This window comes from Emys orbicularis, chromosome 8, assembly GCF_028017835.1.
Source record: "Emys orbicularis isolate rEmyOrb1 chromosome 8, rEmyOrb1.hap1, whole genome shotgun sequence".
NCBI classification, from domain to species: Eukaryota; Metazoa; Chordata; order Testudines; family Emydidae; genus Emys; species Emys orbicularis.
The window spans coordinates 70,570,831-70,592,826 of record NC_088690.1 but is presented as its reverse complement, the minus strand read 5'-3'; the positions used below and the strand labels follow the sequence as shown (position 1 = coordinate 70,592,826).

The 21,996-nt window shown below is 50.6% G+C and overlaps 1 protein-coding gene across 2 annotated transcripts in view; it reads right to left on the bottom strand.

Moving 5' to 3' along the window:
* Positions 1-235: 235 nt before the first annotated feature.
* Positions 236-21,996, bottom strand: part of UAP1 (UDP-N-acetylglucosamine pyrophosphorylase 1) — a 41,446-nt gene continuing 19,685 nt past the window's right edge. Inside the window, exons 5-10 of one of the 2 annotated variants that reach the window (XM_065409248.1) lie at positions 12,509-12,702; positions 10,622-10,765; positions 8,527-8,715; positions 7,543-7,590; positions 2,346-2,412; positions 236-614 (exon numbers count right to left, since the gene is read on the bottom strand). In XM_065409248.1, the coding sequence (XP_065265320.1) occupies positions 522-614; positions 2,346-2,412; positions 7,543-7,590; positions 8,527-8,715; positions 10,622-10,765; positions 12,509-12,702 (735 nt within the window). In that variant the 3' untranslated portion in view covers positions 236-521. The remainder of the gene's footprint in view (positions 615-2,345; positions 2,413-7,542; positions 7,591-8,526; positions 8,716-10,621; positions 10,766-12,508; positions 12,703-21,996) is intronic. The other variant, XM_065409249.1, reaches the window with a different exon arrangement.

Sequence of the window (21,996 nt, the reverse complement as noted above, 5' to 3'; positions counted from 1 at the left end):
AACATAACTTCCCAACACCCATATACATAATGTATGTTATATTAATACCATGCACATAATACCTAGTAATGTAGTGTATGAGAAGCCAAAACAGATGTACTAGCTAACAAAATGATGACTCTAAAAAGGCAGAATGTGGACAGTGACATCGATCCCATTTTTGTTTTTAAAGATAGTCATGTCTTTTTGAGGAAAAAATAAAATTTAATATGAACCCCTTCTCGTACCATAAAAACCTTTCAGCATGTACAATTGTTTATTATTTTATACACATTTAAAATAAATGCCTATGCTCAAAGCGTGGAGAGCAACACCACATCTGTACTTAGCTTTAGGGGATTGACTAAAATGTTTGTTTTTTAAATTAAAATATAGAGACCATCATGTGCCACGAGCCAGTGAATTCAGAGGGCAAGACTAGCCCCTACCATTTACAGCTACAATCTTCATCTGTTTGGATTTACAGTCTGACAGCTAAAGTCACAAGCTATGCTGGGTCTGCTGGCTTCCTGCAAAAGAGTCTATACACTGTTCTTCACCCACTCATAGATCCCATTCTCGTCAATGATCAACGGCGCATGAAATTCTTTGTTTTCCACATACTTTTCCAGACCCTAAAAGGAGAAAAATAGCTGCTGTTAGGAACCAGGTGACAACAGCCCAGTGGATTTAGCAGCATTAAGAATGGCTCTACCTGCCAACGGACAAGAGCTAGATACTTAACCAAGTGGGGTGAGCAAATTAAAGTGACGTTCCAGAGCAGAAAGCTTGGTTAAATAGTTAATGCTCTGGGCCCATCCGCATGACAACCTTTAACTGCAATATTGCAACCATCCTCTTAACCAGTTATAAGATACAAGGTTTTGTTTTGTCTGAAGGAGTGGCTCTCAGCCTTTCCAGACTACTGTACCCCTTCAGGGCTCTGATTTGTCTTGCATACCCCAAGACCTCACTTAAAACTACTTGCTTACAAAAATCAGACAAAAACACAGACGTGTCACAGCACACTATTACTGACAAATTGCTTACTTTCTCATTTTTACCATATAATTATGAAATAAATCAACTGGAATATAAACATTGTACTTACACTGAAATGTATAGTATACAGAGTAGCAGAAACAAGTCACTGTCTGTATGACATTTTAGTTTGTACTGATTTCGCTAGTGCTTTTTCTGTAACCTGTTGTAAAACTAGGCAAATATCTAAATGAGTTGATGTACCTTCTGGAACACTGCTGCATACCTCCACGGGTACATGTACCCCTGGTTGAGAACCACTGGTCTAAACAGCAGGGCTCCTGCCATCACAGCTCTGGGGGCATGTCCCATCTACCATGCTGCCCAAGAGTGGTTTTTCAGTGAGTTCTGGAGAAGTTTGGGCAGCTCTGACAAAGCGCTCCGAAGACATGTATGCAGAGCAGCATCTGCAGCAAGGTATTCTGGGATGTCCTCCTGCACAAGAAGGAATGGCCAAGCCAGAACATGGCTGGGGGCGGTCCCCATTTGCTCTGTCCCCAGTTGACCATATGGTACCAGTTACAGAAAGAAAACGTGTCAACCTGGGCCACCTTGCTGCCACGGTTCCTAGCCAAGTTTGGCCAATGCTGATTAGAGCAAGCCATGGCAGTAACCGGTTACCAGCTTGGTTAAAAGGCAGTGTGGACAGGACATAAGAGGTAAGTTGTACTGAACTGATGAGCATGTAATGCCAGCAGTCAAAGGGACTGCATTGCGTCCTGTGGACTGAATTGGTTCTTTCCAATAAATGCCAGCTTCAGATTCGCTGAGCTGGTCTTAATGAAACTCAAAGCAAGGGCTCTAAGCTGCACAGAGAATCCAGCAATACTCCCTTCAACTACTGATGTGTTACATCTACATAAGAGCCAGCACCATCATGTACTGTAAGGTGTTGCAGAATTTTGATGCATCCAGTTGCAGTGCGACACACCAGTGACTGTAAGACTGTTCCGATAGCTGCAAACTAACTGCCATATTCACTAAGTAATAGCTGAAGGGGTGATATTTCCAGAAGGCCAAAGCACAGCTGCTTGCTCAGCAGATACACAATGCAGATCCACTAGGCATGGGCAAAGTCAGGCCCTGACTAGACAAACACTCCACCTCCAGAGCATCAAGGATGTACCTTGCCTAACTCAGTAAAGCCTAGGTAACCTCACAACAGGAGAAATTCTCGGCATCTCTAACAAGCCAACTCTATCCCTCACTCCCTCCCCCTTCAATTACAGAATCTGCATAACCCCTCAGTCACCCGAAAACCTCATTAAGCTAGTTTACAAATGCATTTTCAGTTAGAAAGAAAGGGCGGGGGGAATAATACTTACTTCTCCACCATAGGAGATGAGAGGAGAGATTTCACACTGAATGGGCAAGTCGTTAGCATCCTTCAAACTAAGGCAGAAAGAGAAAAGTTGTGTTAAGAAACAGATGCTTCTAGTTGTGGTGACTATCAGTAAGAGCCCTGGAGAATTCAGCCCTTAAACACCAGCAGCCTTCAAGGTGCAAGCAGCTGCACTTTGTATATGCAGACTGTGTGTGTACACTAGCCCCTGATGCCAATGCAAGGGGCGAACACAGTATACTAAGGAACGAACATGGCTTGTACTCATGCACAGCCTTCCAATGCCTGGCTCATTCACAGATTCATCAAGCCTCAGCTGTGCATGCAGGATTAATGCTTGCTAAGCCTGAGACAGAGGCAGTGACTGATTGGGGAAGACCCAGTGAAGTGACATAGTGTGACCCTGTTCTCTTGTTCCCCATGATCAGTCCCTCCCCCATGTTATATCAGACTGCTTGTCTGTAAGGGTGCATGAGCTGTAGCCGTTTCAGGATGCCTCAGACTGTCTCTGGGGCATGCAGGGACTCCGGTCTAACATCAAGGTTTTTCTTAGTCTTAATTCAGAAGCTGGAGGTGTGTTTTATGCTTGTAAGTGGTGCATGTGCTGTTTGCTTTTTCTGACTCCAACAATTGTTAGCCAAACTTTTTAGATGCAGCTCACCTTTTTTAACATGAAATTTCTACCAGGAAGCCACATGAGATGGAGAACTTCCCAAGCAGATATTTTGAAAGGCTTTAAAAAGTACTGATCTCCTGTCCACTGCTGTCCCATATTTAGTCACCATTGAGTGGTTCTCAGATCCAGTTTGCTCAATTTGTAAGTTTCTGTAAGTATCACTCCTGTACTTGAGGACCAGATACTACTTAGCATGAGTCAGGTGGTAGAAATGCAGTCCTCAAGCAGGCCCACATAGGGCTTGTCTACAGTTAAAATGCTACAGCGGCACAGCTGCACCACTGTAGTGCTTCAGTGTACACATTACTTACCCCAATGGAAGCTGTTCTCCCATTGGCATCGGTAATCCACCTCCCTGAGAAGCGGTAGCTAGGTCGACTTCCATCCACCTAGTGCTGTTTACACAGGGACTTCGGTCAGCTTAACACTGCTGCTCAGCCATGTGGATTTTTCACAGCCCTGAGCAATGTAGTTATGCCAACCAAATTTCCTAGTGTAGACCAGACCTAAATCAGTGAGGCTACTTCCAGAGCTAAGAGCTGCTCAACATGAGTTCGATGGCTGTGTTCTTTCTGTTTTGTGTTGAACAATGCTAATGCTGGCAGTGGCAGTCGTTACCTGATGCAGTGCAAGGGGGACAGAATCCTACTCTCTCTGGGAGGCAGCATGATCTGGGACTCAGGACACCTGGGTTCTATCCCGAGCTGTGCCACTGGCCTGGTGGGTGACCTGGGGCAGTCCCATCACATGTCTGTGCCCGTCTCCTGTCCCCCTTTGTTGTCTGGTTAGACTAAGACCTAAGAACATAAGAACATAAGAAAGGCCGTACTGGGTCAGACCAAAGGTCCATCTAGCCCAGTATCTGTCTACCGACAGTGGCCAATGCCAGGTGCCCCGGAGGGAGTGAACCTAACAGGCAATGATCCAGTGATCTCTCTCCTGCCATCCATCTCCATCCTCTGACGAACAGAGGCTAGGGACACCATTCTTACCCATCCTGGCTAATAGCCATTTATGGACTTAGCCACCATGAATTTATCCAGTCCCCTTTTAAACATTGTTATAGTCCTAGCCTTCACAACCTCCTCAGGTAAGGAGTTCCACAAGTTGACTGTGCGCTGCGTGAAGAAGAACTTCCTTTTATTTGTTTTAAACCTGCTGCCTATTAATTTCATTTGGTGACCCCTAGTTCTTGTATTATGGGAATAAGTAAATAACTTTTCCTTATCCACTTTCTCAACATCACTCATGATTTTATATACCTCTATCATGTCCCCCCTTAGTCTTCTCTTTTCCAAACTGAAGAGTCCTAGCCTTTTTAATCTTTCCTCATATGGGACCCTCTCTAAACCCTTAATCATTTTAGTTGCTCTTTTCTGAACCTTTTCTAGTGCTAGAATATCTTTTTTGAGGTGAGGAGACCACATCTGTACACAGTATTCGAGATGTGGGCGTACCATGGATTTATAGACCTGCAGTAGGGCTTGGGCTGGCTCACTAAGTTTGTACAGCACCTAGCACAATGGGTCCCCGATCTCAGCTGTGGTCTTCCAACTGTTTCTGTAATACAAATATCAACTTGTACTGGTTCTGCAGGGCGGACGGTATCAAAAAGGGGTTCATATGAGAATTAAGTGGATTCTGGGTGATAGGAAACACGAGCAGTAGCCAAACTAAGATCTCTGGGAAGGGACTGATTTTTGGTGTTTGTATAATACCTAGATCACATGGGTGTACCTTCTGGATTCTACTACAGTACAAACAGAAGGAGACCTCTCTTTAACCATACCCCATGTCAAAGCACAGCCAAGGGAGCCTCAGGAAATCTGTTTCTGTGACACTAGAACTCACAGCATCTCAGGACAGAAGTAGAGGAGGAAATATGCTGGAGAGGTTGGGGGAAGGGGAAAAAGGATGTGGTTGCTATGTGTGAAGGGCCGGGACATAAGCATGTCAGACTCAGCAATTCCACTCTTTATGTGGCCGGGCACGTGTAGGGCTATGCTGATTATTAAATGAGACCTCAGGAAGATCTAGCATATCTAGCAGTGTTCACTGTTGTGGCACCCTCTCCCATGCCTTACCTGTTAGGCGGGAATGGAAAAGTTTGAATTCAAGCTGCTGGACAAGTTGACCACAAGGTACTAGAGCACTCTCAGTGTGTTGCTCTGATGAAAGGTGAAGGGGTTGGATGTTTTCCCTTCGTTTACTGATTTTATCTTGCCCAGCTTCACAGTGACTGACGTCCTTATCACCTGACATAGATCAAGCAGTTAAAGGGGGGAGAGGTGTGTCTTTCTCTCTGCCCAGTTCTTAGCTCCCAAACACTCCATCTTCACCCGAGGGAATTCTGCGCCAAAAAATTAAAAATTCTGCACACAATATTTTAAAATTCTGCATATTTTGTGTGTCAAAATAACACAATAAAATCACATCATTTTCAATTATTTGCTGACAAGTATTAAATTACCAAAATAATTGAAATGGTGTGTGTTAGTTTGACAAATAAAATATGCAGAATTTTAAAATTTTTAATGTTTTGGTGCAGAATTCCTTCAAGAGTACCAGGGTTTTGTGTGGCACCATCTGGGTGCAGGCAGCTCGGTGGAGGGGATCTGGATGCACAGGGGCTCGTTGGGGGGTTCTGGGTGCAGGGGGAATGGAACTCTGCAGTGGAGTCCCGGTGAAGGTGGTTATGGCTTGGGGGGTGGTGGGGTGTCTTGGTGCTGGGGGAGTGGGGCTCAGGATGCAGCTGGTTGGGGCTCAGTGTGGCAGGGGTCCAGGTATGGGGGGGGCTCAATTCAGGGGATGTGAGACTGGGGAGGTGGGAGTTTGGGAGTGGGGAATTGGGGGGGAGGGTCTAGGTGCAGGAGGGGGCTCCCGATGCAGGGGGGTTTGGGCAGGGCAAGGTTTGGTTGGGGGGGGGGGTGTCCAGCTGCATAGGGAATGGGCAGACAGGAGGAGCAGCTCCCCGTACAGTGACCCCTCCCCCAGTGGCTGAAGAGTCATGGGGCCAGGAAGTGGGGAAGGGGTCACTGTACAGGGAGTTGCTCCCCCTGTCTGCCCATTCCCTATGCAGCTGGACACCCCCCCAACCAAACCTTGCCCTGCCCAGACCCGGAACCCCCACCCCACCAAGACTCACTCCCTGAACCCAGATTCCCCTGCCAAGCCCCATCCCCAGTGGTGCAGAGCTTCCTGCAGCCGGGGAGGTTTCTGGGGATTGATCTGACCCAGCCCTGGCTGCTCCGTGCAGGGGAGGGAGAGGAGGAGGGAGAATTCTGTCTCCATCGTCCTCCTCCTCCCCCTCTGCCTAACTGGGACTAACGTCCCTGGGCAGCCAGGTCATCCCCGGAGACTTACCTCTCCCCTGGCTGCCCGGGGTGGCCAAACAGACGCAACCGTGCTGCCAGGGAGCGGTGAGTGAGCACTGGTGCAGCTTCTCTTTGCTTCCCCACAGAAACCATTTTTCTGTGGAAAAGCAAAGAGAGAGTGAGAGAGAGAGAGTGAGAGAGAGTGTGTAGGGGGGGAACATGTTTCTGCAGGCGTGCAGTGGTGCAGAATTCCCCCAGGAATAGCATTTAAATGAATCAGAGAAGCAAGCAGCAAGTCTGAATGACCACCGTCTCCCAAAGAGTCCAAGGCAGACCTTCTCCCAAACATGTACAGTACAAGGCTCATGTGGCAAATAGCCCCAATTCCTAACGTTCTAAGGGAACTGTTTTCCAGTTAGTTTCCCTAGTGTGAGGCCTGAGATGATGAACACTGAAGAGGATGGTCTCCATTTATGGCTTGAAATACACAGACTCTCTGGAAGTACAAGTTCAAATGCCAGCAAGCTCAGCTGGGCCCGTACATGGTGGCTAGAGTTCCAGCCAGTCTCTGGTGCAGGAAGAACAGTTTGACAGAAGGCCACAACCAACCCCTGCCTACTTTGCAAGGACCTGAAGAGCTCCCATGCCATTTTTACATGGTTCGTTCTCTCACCTTTTCCCAGTGTGTATCGGATTCAGATCCACTTCCTAGAGAGAAAGACAGCACAGCCACAGAAGGGAGCTGAAGTCTTTCCTGGCTCCTGCATCAGCAAAACTGTAAACCCAAATTCCAACTGCCAGGCTAAGTTCTGCCTCAAGTTACACCACTCAGTCTCATTGCTGAGAGGAGCAGTAGGAATTAACACACACAGGCCTGGACATGAGACAGGTCCCGGCAAGAACACACAGAATATTATAAATCATTGATTTTGGATCTAGCTACCGTGAGAAGCAACAGATACAGGATTCTTTAGCAGGACATGCTCTCCGTTTCCCAGCATGCACCCTCGCTACCATTCTGTTAGTAGCTCCCAATCAGAAGCCAGTCACCATGAAAGCAGTGCACACCAACCAGTGCGAACTGCCACTCACCAGGCACCTGGCCTTGCAGTGAAATGCAGAGCCTGTTAGTACCTAAGCATAGCCCCATCACCATGCATGATGCACACAGCCTGGCACTGGATATTTACTTGCAATTGACATCAGCTGTGATGGCATCTGGCTTTCCACTTGTGAAGCTGTTACGTGGGAATAAATAAGGGTTAAAGAGGACGGAAACAAACTGAAACGGAACTAAACCAAGTTAGGAGGTAAAGCTGTTCATCAGCCCCTTCCTGGAACCCCCTAGTAGTGGTGGCTGCGGTGAAGAGCTGGTGAGGGGGATGGCCAGCAGCAGAGAGCACAATTGCTGGCAAGGATACATTATAACTCTAGCTGCTCCTTAGGATGGGCTGTGTGGTGGAGAACTCCAGTAACCTCTTCACTGTATTGAACAAACTCAGCCCAACTGCCTGAGCTGGTCAGGAGCCAGGGGAGGGCAGCTCACACCAGCAAAGTTGCGTGCAGCTACCCTTAATGCAGAGGTCGGCCTACAGGAGACTAGCAATACACAACTGATCTCTGCAGGTTGCACTTCCGCCAGTAGCAGTGGCCATGGACCACATGGCAGAGCTCCACAAGCCATATTTCACTTGTGGGTGGCACTCTGACCATCACGGAGTAGTGACCAATTAGCCATCAGTTCCAGGTAACGAGTCTGCATAGGCTCTCAAAGGATCTGTTTGCTGGTTACTGAATGGTTGCACAGCGGCTGGGAACTATTTGCTAATATTTTCTCTGCTCTGAATCCATGGGATGAAAAGAATTCTCTTCAGTGTACAGACAGACCAGTCTGCTGTCCCCTACTCAAGACAGGTGCTCAGCTGAGTAACAGAACAGTACATCAACTGAACGACACGAGTCACAAGTGGCCAAGCCTCTCCAGAAGGAACCTTTAAACCCTGAGGGCAGGAAGAATGCTCCCCGGTAGGACAGCCAATGGGGCGCCCTTGTGTTCCCAAGGCTAGATCACAAACTGGGAATGAAATGTCTCTGCTCTGATCCCACCATTGAGACGGTAAAGGAGCCTGCTCTGTGAGGATGGAGCAGAGGTAGGGCAGCTAACAACAACTTACCGGGGAATCGCAGGGATGCGGGTGCCATTTTCATCCACAAAGTGGCCCCCAGCATTGAGGACCCAGCAATGGTGCAGCGACATGAGGGCATGTCGGGCAGTGGTGGGGTTGTCTTTCCCATTCTGACTGTCTGCATTCTTCAGAGGAGAGAACTCATCTTCACGCAGCACTTCGTACACCACAAACTGTCTGGAGCGGGGATAAGGCAGGGAACAGGTTGGTGTCAAAGAGAACAGCTTTGCTACAGATTCCCTTTATTCTCGCTTTTCTGGAGCTGAAAGGAAGCCTCCCCTCTTCTCTCCATCCCAGAGACTTGTCAGCAACCGGCAGCAGATAATGCCAGTGGCGTCACAATTAGCTCCTCTGGGCCGAGATACTGCACCCACTCAGTCTGTAAAGTCTGTAGCCACTTAGGCCTTACAGCCCTGAGCCTGTGTCCCCTGCTCTGAGCGTGGGGAGTACAGTAACTCCTCACTTAACGTTGTAGTTATGTTCCTGAAAAATGCGACTTTAAGTGAAACGATGTTAAGTGAATCCAATTTCCCCATAAGAATTAATGTAAACGGGGGGGTTAGGTTCCAGGGCAGCTTCCCCTACTCTGCAAGCACCAGGGCCGGGGGGGGGGGGTGGGCCTCAACCCTCAGCCTGCCCACTCCACCCCTTCCCCCAAGCCCCCACCCTTGACCCGCCTCTTCTCCCCCCCCCCACCTCCTCCCCCTTTACTTCGCACGCTGTGTCCTGGCTCCTCCCCCTCCCTCCCCTCCCTTCTAAATGCTGCAAGCCAACTGATTGCCACGTTCAGGAGGCAGGGGAGGGAGGGGGAGCCTGTGCACCGAGTCCTCGCTCCCCCCTCGTCTCTGCTGCCGGCAGGAAGCAGGGGAGGGAGGGGGAGCCTGCGCGCTGAGTCCTCCCTCCTCCCTCCTCCCCCTCCCTCCTGCCCGGGGCAATCAGCTGGCTCGCCGGGTTCGGGAGGCAGGGGAGGAAGAGGGCGCCTGTGTGCCGAGTCCTCACTCCTCCCCTCTCCCTCCAAAACACCGCAAGCCAGCTGATTGCCGCCAGCAGGAGGCAGGGGGAGGAGGGGGAAGGTGCTGATCCGCGGGGTCTGCCAGCGGGCGGGAGGCGTGGGGGGGGGGGGGGGGGGGCGTAGGGAGGCTGCCAGCTGTGGAGAAAGCAGACAGCCAAACAACGTAAGAGTCGAGCATTGCACAACTTTAATTGGGTATGTTCCCTAATTGATCAGCAACGTAACAACAAAACAACATTAAGCGGGACGACTTTAAGTGAGGAGTTACTGTACAACACATTTTCCTTGTTGCTGGAGGTGGCTTTTGTCAGTCCAGAGACCACTCTGCTCTGACAAGAGCTCCATGATTCAGGCTGTTCCCAGCCCAGGCCAGGCTGTTCCCAGCAGAGGATGTGACTGAGATGGCTGGCAATGCACCAGAGGGAGTTCGAGAAGCTTCTCATCCCAATTCCAGGAGAATGGCCTATCTCAGAAGAAGGTTTCTGGTCCCACTCCCCAACCTGAGGCAGGGAGTGACAGCAGCCCACAATTGGAGACCATGTGGGGGCTGGAGCGGGAAGCATAGAACTTTCCAACCCTGCCCTACTGCTTCCTTTCTTGGCTAAAGGGCAGTGCAGAGTGCACCAGACAGAGGTGACAGGGCAGCTGCCAGCCTGCAAGGAGGCAAACGAACAAACCAGGGAACAAAGCCTGGGCAGAACTCAGAGCAGGACTGGGCACCAAAACTGGCTCTTGCAGCTGGACCCCGAGTCTTTATCTGTACAGGCCAGAGTCACCACAGTCAGCCCTCCTCAACACTGTGCTGAGAGCCACGTCATCTGCATGTGACAGCGCAGCTTCCTACACGGTTTGTAATGGAATCCAGAGTGTAACTGCACTGGGGGAGGAGCCCTGTGACCAAGCCATGTTGTCCTTGTTGGGAGACCACTGCCGCTGAGCGGCCGAGTCCGTGCTCGGTTATAGCATACCAACACCAATACAGTAATTGCCAGTAACACCTGGAGCAGCCCCAGAAGAGGGTACAGCAATATTCTACCATCTGAGTAACAAGCAGCAGAGCCCAGGGCATACTTGGCAAACTGGAAGATGTCAAAGACAAACTTCTCCATCTTGATGCCATTCGGTTTGTCTGGCTTGACCAACTGCCCACTGGTGATGTCCACGTACGGAATCTTCTTCTGGGCCACGTGGTGCTTCAGCTGAGGTTCGTAAATGCTGGCAGGGCAAGAAAGAGGAGTCAGAACCTCCTACAGTTAGAAGGCATGGTCTAGCCGACACTGTCCTCTAGTCATTCTGGCCCAGGAGCAGCTGGTAATGATGGGGGTGTATCGTCCTCCCAGCTGCCTCCTCTTTTGGTCCCCCAGCTGCCTGCACTTTGCTTGCCCTATGGCCAGAATACAAAAAACCAAACTCCCTACAACCTGCCCTCCTCCTGCTGTTGGTGCCCATTTAATGCCCCCTGGATCAAACCATTCTGTCCCCCTCTTCCCTAGCTTCTGGGAGTGTTGGCAGGCTCACAATCTTCTCTGCAGGTTGTGCAGCCGGAGTGGAGGAAGCCCAGGTACTCCAGTGCTTCCGCCTCCTGCTGAAAGATAGGAGAGCAGAGCAGAGCAAACTGGTGGACAGAGCACAAGAGGGTGACAAAGCATGATGCTGATACTCCAGGCCCGGTGCTGTGCACACGATGCTCCTGAGGGATTTGTGGAGGGGAAGAAGTTCATGTACAGGGCCAGATCTTGGCCCTTGCCTCAGTGCTTTGTTGGCTGCACATATGCATCCTAGTGCCTGTTATTAATCTTGCTAGACAGTCCAGTTGGGTTTCAACCCTTGCTAATTGTGCTTTAGTTTCTAGAAGCAGTTTTTGTTTTGTTTCCTTATTTACCTGTCAGTGACCGTCCCAGTCCACATAGTCCCAGCCCCAGCAGCCACCTCCCAGCTGCCCCACACCCACAAAACAATATGCTCCATTTACATTAAGGAGTGAAGCAATATTAACCAGTCCCAGTCTTGCCAGGGGCAGAGAATGTATAGGGGTGATGGAAAAGAGAATTTAGGGGGTTGAGAGCAAGAGGAACTATTCTAAAGTGGCGAGACATCTGGAGAATAACAGTGTGATGTCTGCTCCAAGGAGCGCCAGCTTTCGCTATGATGACCATGTGAATAGACATGCCAGAAGGCCACCTGAGGCTACAATAATGGCAACAATGCATACTGCAGCTGGTCCCTGCTCAGTAATGACAGCTAGGGCTTCTGCCAGTAGTGCAATATAGTCAGGGCAGTGAGGGACTGTGGGCCTGGGGACAGGTGTTACAATTCATTCCAGACATAATGGGAGAGCGTTCATCATGCCCGGACTCTCAGCCGTCCTGTCTGCAAGGATGTAAGTGGCTTTTGTTCCCAGGTGGCAGGGGGTCCCAACCTCACCGAAGCAGGAACCTAGTGAAGGCAGAGGTAGTTTGCCATTTTACCCACGTCACTTTAGGGCGGGGGTTTGGACTGCTGGTTCGGAGAGCTGTCTCTATAGCGAGAACAGCAGCAGCAGGGTACTTTACCTATCTTGCACACTGAGGTTGATTTCTACTTCCTGAGGGGTGCCACAAAGTTCAGAGAACAGCCTCATTCTGACCAGAGATGAAAGTCTCCTGCCTTCCACCATTTAGCTTGGACTTTACCACACATGGTGAGCGTGAACACAGCCACTGGGCTGCTGCTGAGGTAAGGTGGTTGTGAAGAAAGGGGCGAGGAGGAGAAATACTAGTGCCAGAAGGAGACACTCAGGCCCCACCCCTCATCCTACTTTGCTCTGGGAAAGCTGCAACCCCTGTAGTGTTTAACAGAGTGATATGCTGCCCAAGAGCTTTTGCCTGATTGCAATAGGACCAGGCTAGATTTCCAAGTCCCAGCTCTTCTCTTTGGCACCGCACTAATACACAGCCCCTGGTCCAAGCTTGCCCGTACTTGATAACATCTCTCAGAAAGGGCACTGAGAGATAGTGATTGGCAATGTTGCCTGCGTTGAACAGCAGCCGGCCATCGGAACTACGTTTCTGTGCTGTGGCCAGGGAGATCTCGCTGTACTCCACCACCTGGTACATGCCATCCACTCTGCACACCACGCCCACTGGCTCCATGGGGTTTGTCTTCTCCACCACCTGCCCAGAGAACACACACAGGAGAACTCAGATGAAAGGGCATTTGTCCGGGATGTCCCTGTAAGGGGGTGAAGTGGGTTACCACAGCCAGTGCAGAAAGGGGCACGAGTGGGAGCACCTCGCACAGGGGTTCACAACTTTTACACTGGCTTTTAGGTGATGCTTTTGTCCTTAGAAAGGAAAAAAAAGAGAGGATAAATCAACCCTCTTTATCCCAATCTGTTCTACAGCTCTGCCCCCTCCATCCAAGCCCTGTCCCCTGCATGTGCTTCCCTGGCACCTGCCCCTCTCCCTCACAGGCTATCCAGTCCTCTGCTTCCTTCTCCCAGAAACATTGTTCTGCCAGGAGAGGACTTCACTCCCACAGACAGCTCCTCTCCTGTGGCAGCATCTGGTGCACCTAGGGTGACCAGACGTCCCGATTTTATCGGGACTGTCCCGATATTTCCTTCTTTGTCCTGCGTCCCGACCGATGTGCGGTCAGGACACTGGACAAACAAGGAAATGCTCCGGAGCCCGGACGTGCATGTCCCCCCCCCCCGCCCGACTCCGCCCCCTCCTTCCCCCATTGGCTCCCTCCCCGAATCCCCGCCTCTTCCCCAGGCTCGCCCTTCCTCCTCCCTCCGCAAGCTCTGGAGGGAGGCCCCGGAGACGCAGGGGAAGCGCGGGGCTGGGGTGAGTGAGAGTCCGGCCTGGCCCCGAGTGCAGGCAGGACTCAGTCGGGCGGTAGGGAGAGTAGGGGGGCAGCCCACGGGGCCAGGCGGCGGCTGTTCTCCCCCCCTGGGCAGCAGGACTCGGGAGCAGCCGCTGCTGCAGCTCCCACTGCCACGGGGGGAGGAAGCGGCCATGGCGCTCGGCGGCTGCGGCTCTGGCGCCCGGGCCCGAACCCCCCGAGCCCAGGCCTGCTGCGGGGACCCAGCGGCGCGCACGCTGCGCCCAGCCCCTGGCTAGTCGCGTCTGGGCTGCTGCCCAGCCCCTGGCTAGTCGCGTCTGGGCTGCTGCCCAGCTGGTGCAATCCCGCGGCGGCCCCGGAGTGGGGGCAGCAGGCCCCAGCCCCCCCCGTCCCGCTCGGGTCCTGCAGGGGAACGAACGGGGCTGGGCTGCCGATGCCTCCGCCCCGGGGCCGCCGCGGGATTGCACCAGCTGGGCAGCAGCCCAGACACGACTGGCCAGGGGCTGGGCGCAGCGTGCGCGCCGCTGGGTCCCCGCAGCAGGCCCGGGCTCGGGCGCCAGAGCCGCAGCCGCCGAGCTTGGCCATCGGCCGCTTCCTCCCCCCGCGGCAGTGGGAGCTGCAGCAGTGGCTGCTCCCGAGTCCCGCTGCCCAGGGGGGAGAACAGCTGCCGCCTGGCCCCATGGGCCGCCCCCCTACTCTCCCTACCGCCCGACTGAGTCCTGCCTGCTCGGGGCCAGGCCGGAGTCTCACTCACCCTGGCCCCGCGCTCCCCCTGCGTCTCCTGGGCCTCCCTCCAGCGCTTGTGGAGGAAGGGTTTTTTTTGCCCCGCCCCCCCGCGTCCTGATATTTGACTTGGGTGATTTGGTCACCCTAGGTGCACCAGACGAAGGACAGAATACTGCTGTCTCCCTCCTGCTAAGGGAACTGGCTCTGCAGTTGGTAGGACACTCCATGCTCACATTGCCCATGGAGAATCAACAGAGGACATGGAGCTGGGGAGAGAAAATGGAGCAGCGAGTGGCCTGTCCTTCTGGCTGTATTGCACAGGAGCTGAATGAGACTGTCTAGCCACACTGAAACAGGCCTTGCCCACAAGTGTCATCTGCGGAGGCAGCAGGTCTCCGACTGCTCTCTGTGGCAGGCTGGCCGCTCACCTTGGTGCTGAACACTAGAGAATCTGGGCCAGCTATTGGAATATGAAAGAGCTCAGCTGCTGCCTTGGGCTTTCTAAAAACTTGGTCCCAGCTGTGGGTGCTGAGCTTTCTTAGACGCGGCTCGTGGGGCTAGCTCCCCCTTGTGCTCTTCGTCAAAAGAGGCTGGATGCAAATAAAAGTGGCTTGGCAGGAGGGGGTTTCCTAGGAATGGACGCAGGCATGCCCTGAAGGCCCTTCCACTGAGATCTTTAGTTAGAGATGGATACGGTAAGTCACAGCAGACACGGCTTTATATCCCCAGAGTATCTGGTGTTCGGTAGTGGTGAGGAGTGCATGGGAAGCCTCGTGTGGCACTAGAGAAGAGTCTTACAGGTTAAAGCTATGTGTCCTACCACTAGGGCACTCCCCACACAGAACTACAAACTACCAGGTCCCTCCTTGGATGAGTCTCCTTGCCTGCATGGAATCTGAAGGCCATTCTGGTGCAAACTGAAGTGTCCAATCACAAGTGCTTTGGGGGGATCATGGGGGCTAGCACAAGCTGCACTGAGACATGGGCCAGAATCAAATCACTTCAGCCAGCCAAGCAGCAGGCAGTCACCCCCTCCAACACGACAGTACTCAGCCGTGTTTAGAAAAATCAGAACTCTGTAGAGGTTCACATATCCCCCAGAGACAGCATATGGTACCAGGCAGCACTAGAATGCGTATCAGGTATTGTATTACGTCCAGGCTTCCATTATAACCCATTATTTTCAAATGTCCATCACCTCCGGAACTATTTGCTTTTGGATGAAGTTTCCCTTGCCTGATCTCAGCCCAAACAGTGGAGTTTGAGCACAATTTCTTCCTCCCGTCAGTTTGGCAAAAAATGAGAAAAAACCCACAACGATTGTGGTCGACCTTCGCAGACTGACACCTTTCAAGCAGCTACTCCTCACTGAGTGTTAGAGTATGGCTACACTTGCAGCTGTACAGCGCTGTGAGTTAAACCTGTCTTCGTACAGCTGAGTAGGGAAAGCGCTGCAGTCTGTCCACACTGCCAGCACACTGTCGTGGCCACATTTGCAGTGGCATTGGGAGCGGTGCATTATGGGCAACTATCCCAGCATTCAGGTGGCTGCAATGTGCTTTTCAAAAGGGTGGGGGTGGGGTGGAGTGTGACAGGGAGGGAGAGAGAGTGGGTTTTTGAAGTGCTGAGAGTGTCAGCAGGCTGCCTTGTAAGTTCCGACCCCCCTCCCTCCTCCACCCCCTCTCACTCACTGAAAGCAAACAGCAGCTGTTTTTTTTCCTCATAGACCAGATAAGCAGCTGCTCAAAACGGAATCGAGCCCCCTCCCTGCCTCTCTCTTCAAGCAAACATTAGCTGTGGGCGTTCCAAAGGGAGCCCCCCTGCCTGCCTCTACTCATTCACAGCAAACAGTAGCTGTGTTTGTTTTTTTGATAAGCAGCTCCCCAAACGGAGCCTCAGGAGTTCACAACAAAACAAAGAGAGGAAGCTTCAGTTAAAAGGATTATGGGGAGTTTCTGGAGGTCAATCACCGGTAATAAGGTTACTCCCCGTTTACACTGGAGCAGCAGCATCTCAGCCACTCCGCAGCAGCTGTTAATCCTCTCGGGGAGGTGGAGTACCTGCAGCGCTGTAACCACGGAGATACAGTGCTGTACCTGCCTTGCCAGTGTGGACGGGGAGTGAGGTATAGCGCTGTGGGTGGCTATATTGCGCTGTAACTCTCAAGTGTAGCCAGGGCCTTAGTCTCCAGCCTCACTTGCCAAACACAGTCCAATTGAAAACTGCACTGTTCAAAACCAGATGCCCAACTCTTATCCCCTGTACAGCTGTGGAGTTTGTGCAGCTATTTCAGCGAGATCCCATTTTTGCACATACTTTCAACCATGCAACTGTGGAAATACCTAGTGCAGGCCACAAAGGCAGCTTAATGTTAAATATGTTTGCTTTTTTTAAAAGGGGGAGAATTAAAATACTGCTCATCTAAGGTAAGCTTTGTGAGGGAACCTGGAGATTCCACCTTCTTAGTGTCAAAGAAATTGGGTTCAAAAGTGATTGCTAATATAAAGTTAAGATTGAGCAGATGATCAGCTGTGCCAGGGCCCAGGACACAAATAATGAATTCTTATTGGCTAGAGATACGTAGTGGCCAGGCAAATAAATTCCTCAAGGCAGAGATTTTCCAAAGCTGGCCACTGAGAGGAATTTAATGCACTCTTGCCATTAGTTTAAATGGGCATGGGGTAGCTAAGCCCATAAGAACATAACATAAGAACGGCCGTACTGGGTCAGACCAAAGGTCCATCTAGCCCAGTATCCTGTCTACCGACAGTGGCCAATGCCAGGTGCCCCAGAGGGAGTGGACCAACAGGCAATGATCAAGTGATCTCTCTCCTGCCATCCATCTCCATTCTCTGACAAACAGAGACTAGGGACACCATTACTTACCCATCCTGGCTAATAGCCATTAATGGACTTCACCATGAATTTATCCAGTTCTCTTTTAAACGCGGTTATAGTCCTAGCCTTCACAACCTCCTCAGGTAAGGAGTTCCACAAGTTGACTGTGCGCTGCGTGAAGAAGAACTTCCTTGTATTTGTTTTAAACCTGCTGCCTATTAATTTCATTTGGTGACCCCTAGTTCTTGTATTATGGGAATAAGTAAATAACTTTTCCTTATCCACTTTCTCCACATCACTCATGATTTTATATACCTCTATCATATCCCCCCTTAGTCTCCTCTTTTCCAAGCTGAAGAGTCCTAGCCTCTTTAATCTCTCCTCATAAGCGACCCATTCCAAACCCCTAATCATTTTAGTTGCACTTTTCTGAACCTTTTCTAGTGCCAGTATATCTTTTTTTAGATGAGACCACCACATCTGTATGCAGTATTCGAGATGTGGGCGTACCATCGATTTATATAAGGGCAATAATATATTCTCAGTCTTATTCTCTATCCCCTTTTTAATGATCCCTAACATCCTGTTTGCTTTTTTGACCGCCTCTACACACTGCGCGGACATCTTCAGAGAACTATCCACAATGACTCCAAGATCTTTTTCCTGACTTGTAGCTAAATTAGCCCCCATCATATTGTATGTATAATTGGAGTTATTTTTTCCAATGTGCATTACTTTACATTTATCCACATTAAATTTCATTTGCCATGTTGATGCCCAATCACTTAGTTTTGAGAGATCTTTTTGAAGTTCATCACAGTCTGCTTTGGTCTTAACTATCTTGAGCAGTTTAGTATCGTCTGCAAACTTTGCCACCTCACTGTTTACCCCTTTCTCCAGATGATTTATAAATAAGTTGAATAGGATTAGTCCGAGGACTGACCCTTGGGGAACACCACTAGTTACCCCTCTCCATTCTGAGAATTTACCATTAATTCCTACCCTTTGTTCCCGGTCTTTTAACCAGTTCTCAATCCATGAAAGGACCTTCCCTTTTATCCCATGACAACTTACTTTACTTAAGAGCCTTTGGTGAGGGGCCTTGTCAAAAGCTTTCTGGAAATCTAAGTACACTATGTCCACTGGATCCCCCTTGTCCACATGTTTGTTGACCCCTTCAAAGAACTCTAATAGATTAGGAAGATGATTTCCCTTTACAGAAACCATGTTGACAATTGCTCAACAGTTTATGTTTTTCTATGTGTCTGACAATTTTATTCTTAACTATTGTTTCGACTAATTTGCCCGTACCGACGTTAGACTTACCGGTCTGTAATTGCCGGGATCACCTCTAGAGCCCTTTTTAAATATTGGCATTACATTAGCTAACTTCCAGTCATTGGGTACAGAAGCCAATTTAAAGGACAGGTTACAAACCTTAGTTAATAGTTCTGCAACTTCACATTTGAGTTCTTTCAGAACTCTTGGGTGAATGCTATCTGGTCCCGGTGACTTGTTAATGTTAAGTTTATCAATTAATTCCAAAACCTCCTCTAGTGACACTTCAATCTGTGACAGTTCCTCAGATTTGACACCTACAAAAGCCGGCTCAGGTTTGGGAATCTCCCTAACATCCTCAGCCGTGAAGACTGAAGCAAAGAATCCATTTAGTTTCTCCGCAATGACTATTGTCTTTAAGCGCTCCTTTTGTACCTCGATCATCAAGGGGCCCCACTCGTTGTTTAGCAGGCTTCCTGCTTCTGATATACTTAAACATTTTGTTATTACCTTTGGAGTTTTTGGCTAGCCGTTCTTCAAACTCCTCTTTGGCTTTTCTTATTCCATTCTTGCACTTAATTTGGCAGCGTTTATGCTTTCTATTTGCCTCACTAGGATTTGACTTCCACTTTTTAAAGGAAGTCTTTTTATCTCTCACTGCTTCTTTTACATGGTGGTTAAGCCACGGTGGCTCTTTTTTAGTTCTTTTACTGTGTTTCTTAATTTGGGGTATACATTGAAGTTGGGCCTCTATTATGGTGTCTTTATAAAAGCGCCCATGCAGCTTGCAGGGATTTCACTTTAGTCACTGTACTTTTTAACTTCTGTTTAACTAACCCCCTCATTTTTGCATAGTTCCCCCTCTTGAAATTAAATGCCACAGTGTTGGGCTGTTGAGATCTTTGAAGCCTCAGGGGCCAGACTGAGCCAAGATCTTGGAAGCCTTTGCATTTTAGTATTCCCCTTAGCTAGCAGTCAAAGAGGCATGGAACCACTCCTAGCAGATGTGTTTGCATGCATGGGATACAGCTGCTTTGTTCTTCTAAGCAAGCCATGTCTGAATATACAAGATTCAGTGCTCCTTTTAACTGTCTATGTCCAGTACACAGAGCTGGCCAGTGCCATGAAGGGTTACCTGCTGAGCAAGAACGTCAGCAGCCTAGATATGTAGAGTACCCTGCTGGAATTCTGACAGCATCAGTTATTGAAGAGGACTGGAAGTCATCAGTCTTTATTTACTGCACTGTTATGACTGCCTCACAGCCTAATACAACATCCTCTAATTTGTTCATGAGGTCAGTAGACAGAGTGACTGGACTTAAGTAGAAGTGCAGTGGAGGGGGAAAAAGCAGAAATGTGTTCTATCACCTGCCTAAAAACCCACTGCCTCTGCTATCAGGAGAGAGTGCATGCACTTCACCCTGCAGACTACTGCAGTTACATCCCAGCAGCTTTTCTTTTCCAGACTCCCAGACCCTGGGCTCATTGAGAGGGAGTGGAAAGCTGCCATTTCACTGGATTCCCCCTACCCTGGACCAAAGCACTTCCCTTCTGCCCTCCTTGGCCAGCAGGGCACTCCAGCTCTGCCTCCCCGCAACCCCCTCCTACTCAGGGAGGTGAAGACTAGGGAACTAGTTCCTCATCCCTCTCTAGGTGAGAGCCAAAGAGTATGGTCGCTCCACTGCACACCCCCTTCGGCACAAGAGAAGGTAGAGACAGACCCCCAGGCCCTCTAGGATCATTAGGGAAACTGTACCCCAAAGGGAACAGTCAGGCAGTGAGCTGACATGTTTGCCCCAAGCAGTCCTTCCCCACTGAGGACAGGAGTAGCCACCCCTGCTCTAAACCACTGCTGCAAAGAGATAGCACAGGTGAGAGTTTGCTTGTGGGGAGGTGGAAAGATTTAAAAGCATTAAGCCTTTGGTGGAGAGAAACAGAACTGATGTGAGGAGTCAGTGGTGCAGCAGGGGTCTGGAAGCAGAGAAAAAGAATTTTGTGCACATAAATGAAAAACTAGCCTGAGACACAAGGGAAAGAGAAAGCCAGTCAGCAGGGACATGACAAGTGTCTGGAGAGGGAAGCATGGTAGGGTGCTTAGTAGTATTTATTAAGTGGGTGGGCAAGTGGTTTTTTGCTTGGACTGGAAAGGTTTCCTGACTGCTCTTCCTAGCAGTCTCCAGCAGGTGAGAGGCTTGCTCCAGAAGCACTGATGTGGACTGTGCCCTTTATCTGGACTTTGCATTGCTAACCTCGCATCCCCAGGAATTAGTCTTTCATTATTTAATTAGCCCAGAGAGTTTACATTTGTCAGGATTTTAGCTGGACATCCCAGAAGCCCACTGCTGGGTTAAGGTTCACCAGTTTCCCAGGGCAAGCTCCACCCATACACTACTGTAGCCAAATATTTTTTATAGACTGGGGTGGGCAAACTATGGCCCGTAAGCCACATTTGGCCTGCCAGCCATTTTAATCCAGCCCTCCAGCTCCAGCTGGGGAGCAGGGCCTAGGGCTTGCCCTGCTCCAGCTGGGGAGCAGGGTCGGGGGCCACTCTGCACAGCTCCCAGAAGCAGCGGCATGTCCCCCCCCGCCCCCCGGCTCCTATGCGTCAGGGCAGAAGGGAACCACGGCCAATATGAGCTGCGGGGGCAGCGCCTGTGCGTAGGAGCCAGAGGGGGGACATGCCACTACTTCCAGGAGCCACTTGAGGTAAGCACTGCCCGGAGCCTGCCCCCCCCCCCCCCAAGCAACCCCTACCCCCCCACATACCCCAAACCCCCTCATGCCCTCTGAACCCCTCAGTCCCAGAGCACCCTCCTGCACCCCAACCTCCTCATCCCCAGTCCCACTCCAGAGCCCTCACCCCCCCATCCACAGCCCTCACCCCCCCATCCACAGCCCCCTATCCCAGCCCTGATCCCCTTCCCGCTCTCCAAACTCCTGGGTCCAAGCCCGGACCACCTTCCTACACCCCAAACCCCTCATCCCCAGAGACCACACCCCCAGCCAGAGCTCACATTCTCCTCCCCCCACCCCACCCTCCCTGCCCAGCCCAGAGCCTGATCCCACACCCTGAATTCCTCATTTCTGATCCCACCCTGGAGCCCACAGGCAGAGCTCTCACCACCTCCCACACCCCAACCCCAATTTCGTGAGCATTCATGACCCGCCCTACAATTTCCATACCCCAATGTGGTCCTCGGGCCAAAAAGTTTGCCCACCCCTGTTATAGACAATACACATAGCAACACTTATAGTTACAGTGCCTACCACTTCCCATTGTATGACCCTGTTTGCTTATAAATTTGCTGAACTTAACCAATTTAGGCTGAAGTTTTCCATGGCGGCTGTCTCTTATTAAAAGATACAGCACAGATATCTCCCTGTTCTCAAACCACTGAGCTATGTTCTGCCCATGCTCAGTGAAGTCTTGCAGCCATTCCCCAGAGAAGCACTAGCAGCTTATGTAGGTGGGGGCATCATAATGCTGGAGTCTGGGAGGTGCCTTTTGCTCTCCCTGTGAGAATTAACACAAATCAGGCCAAACAATTCTTTGAAGAGTCCATCTGCACCAACCATAGAATATCAGGGTTGGAAGGGACCTCCGGAGGTCATCTAGTCCAACCCCCTGCTCAAAGCAGGACCAATTCCCAACTAAATCATCCCAGCCAGGGCTTTGTCAAGCCGTTTTTCAAACTTTGGCTCCCGGGCCATCAGGATAAGCCGCTGGCGGGCTGAGATGGTTTGTTTACTGCGAGCGTCCGCAGGCATGGAGGTAAACC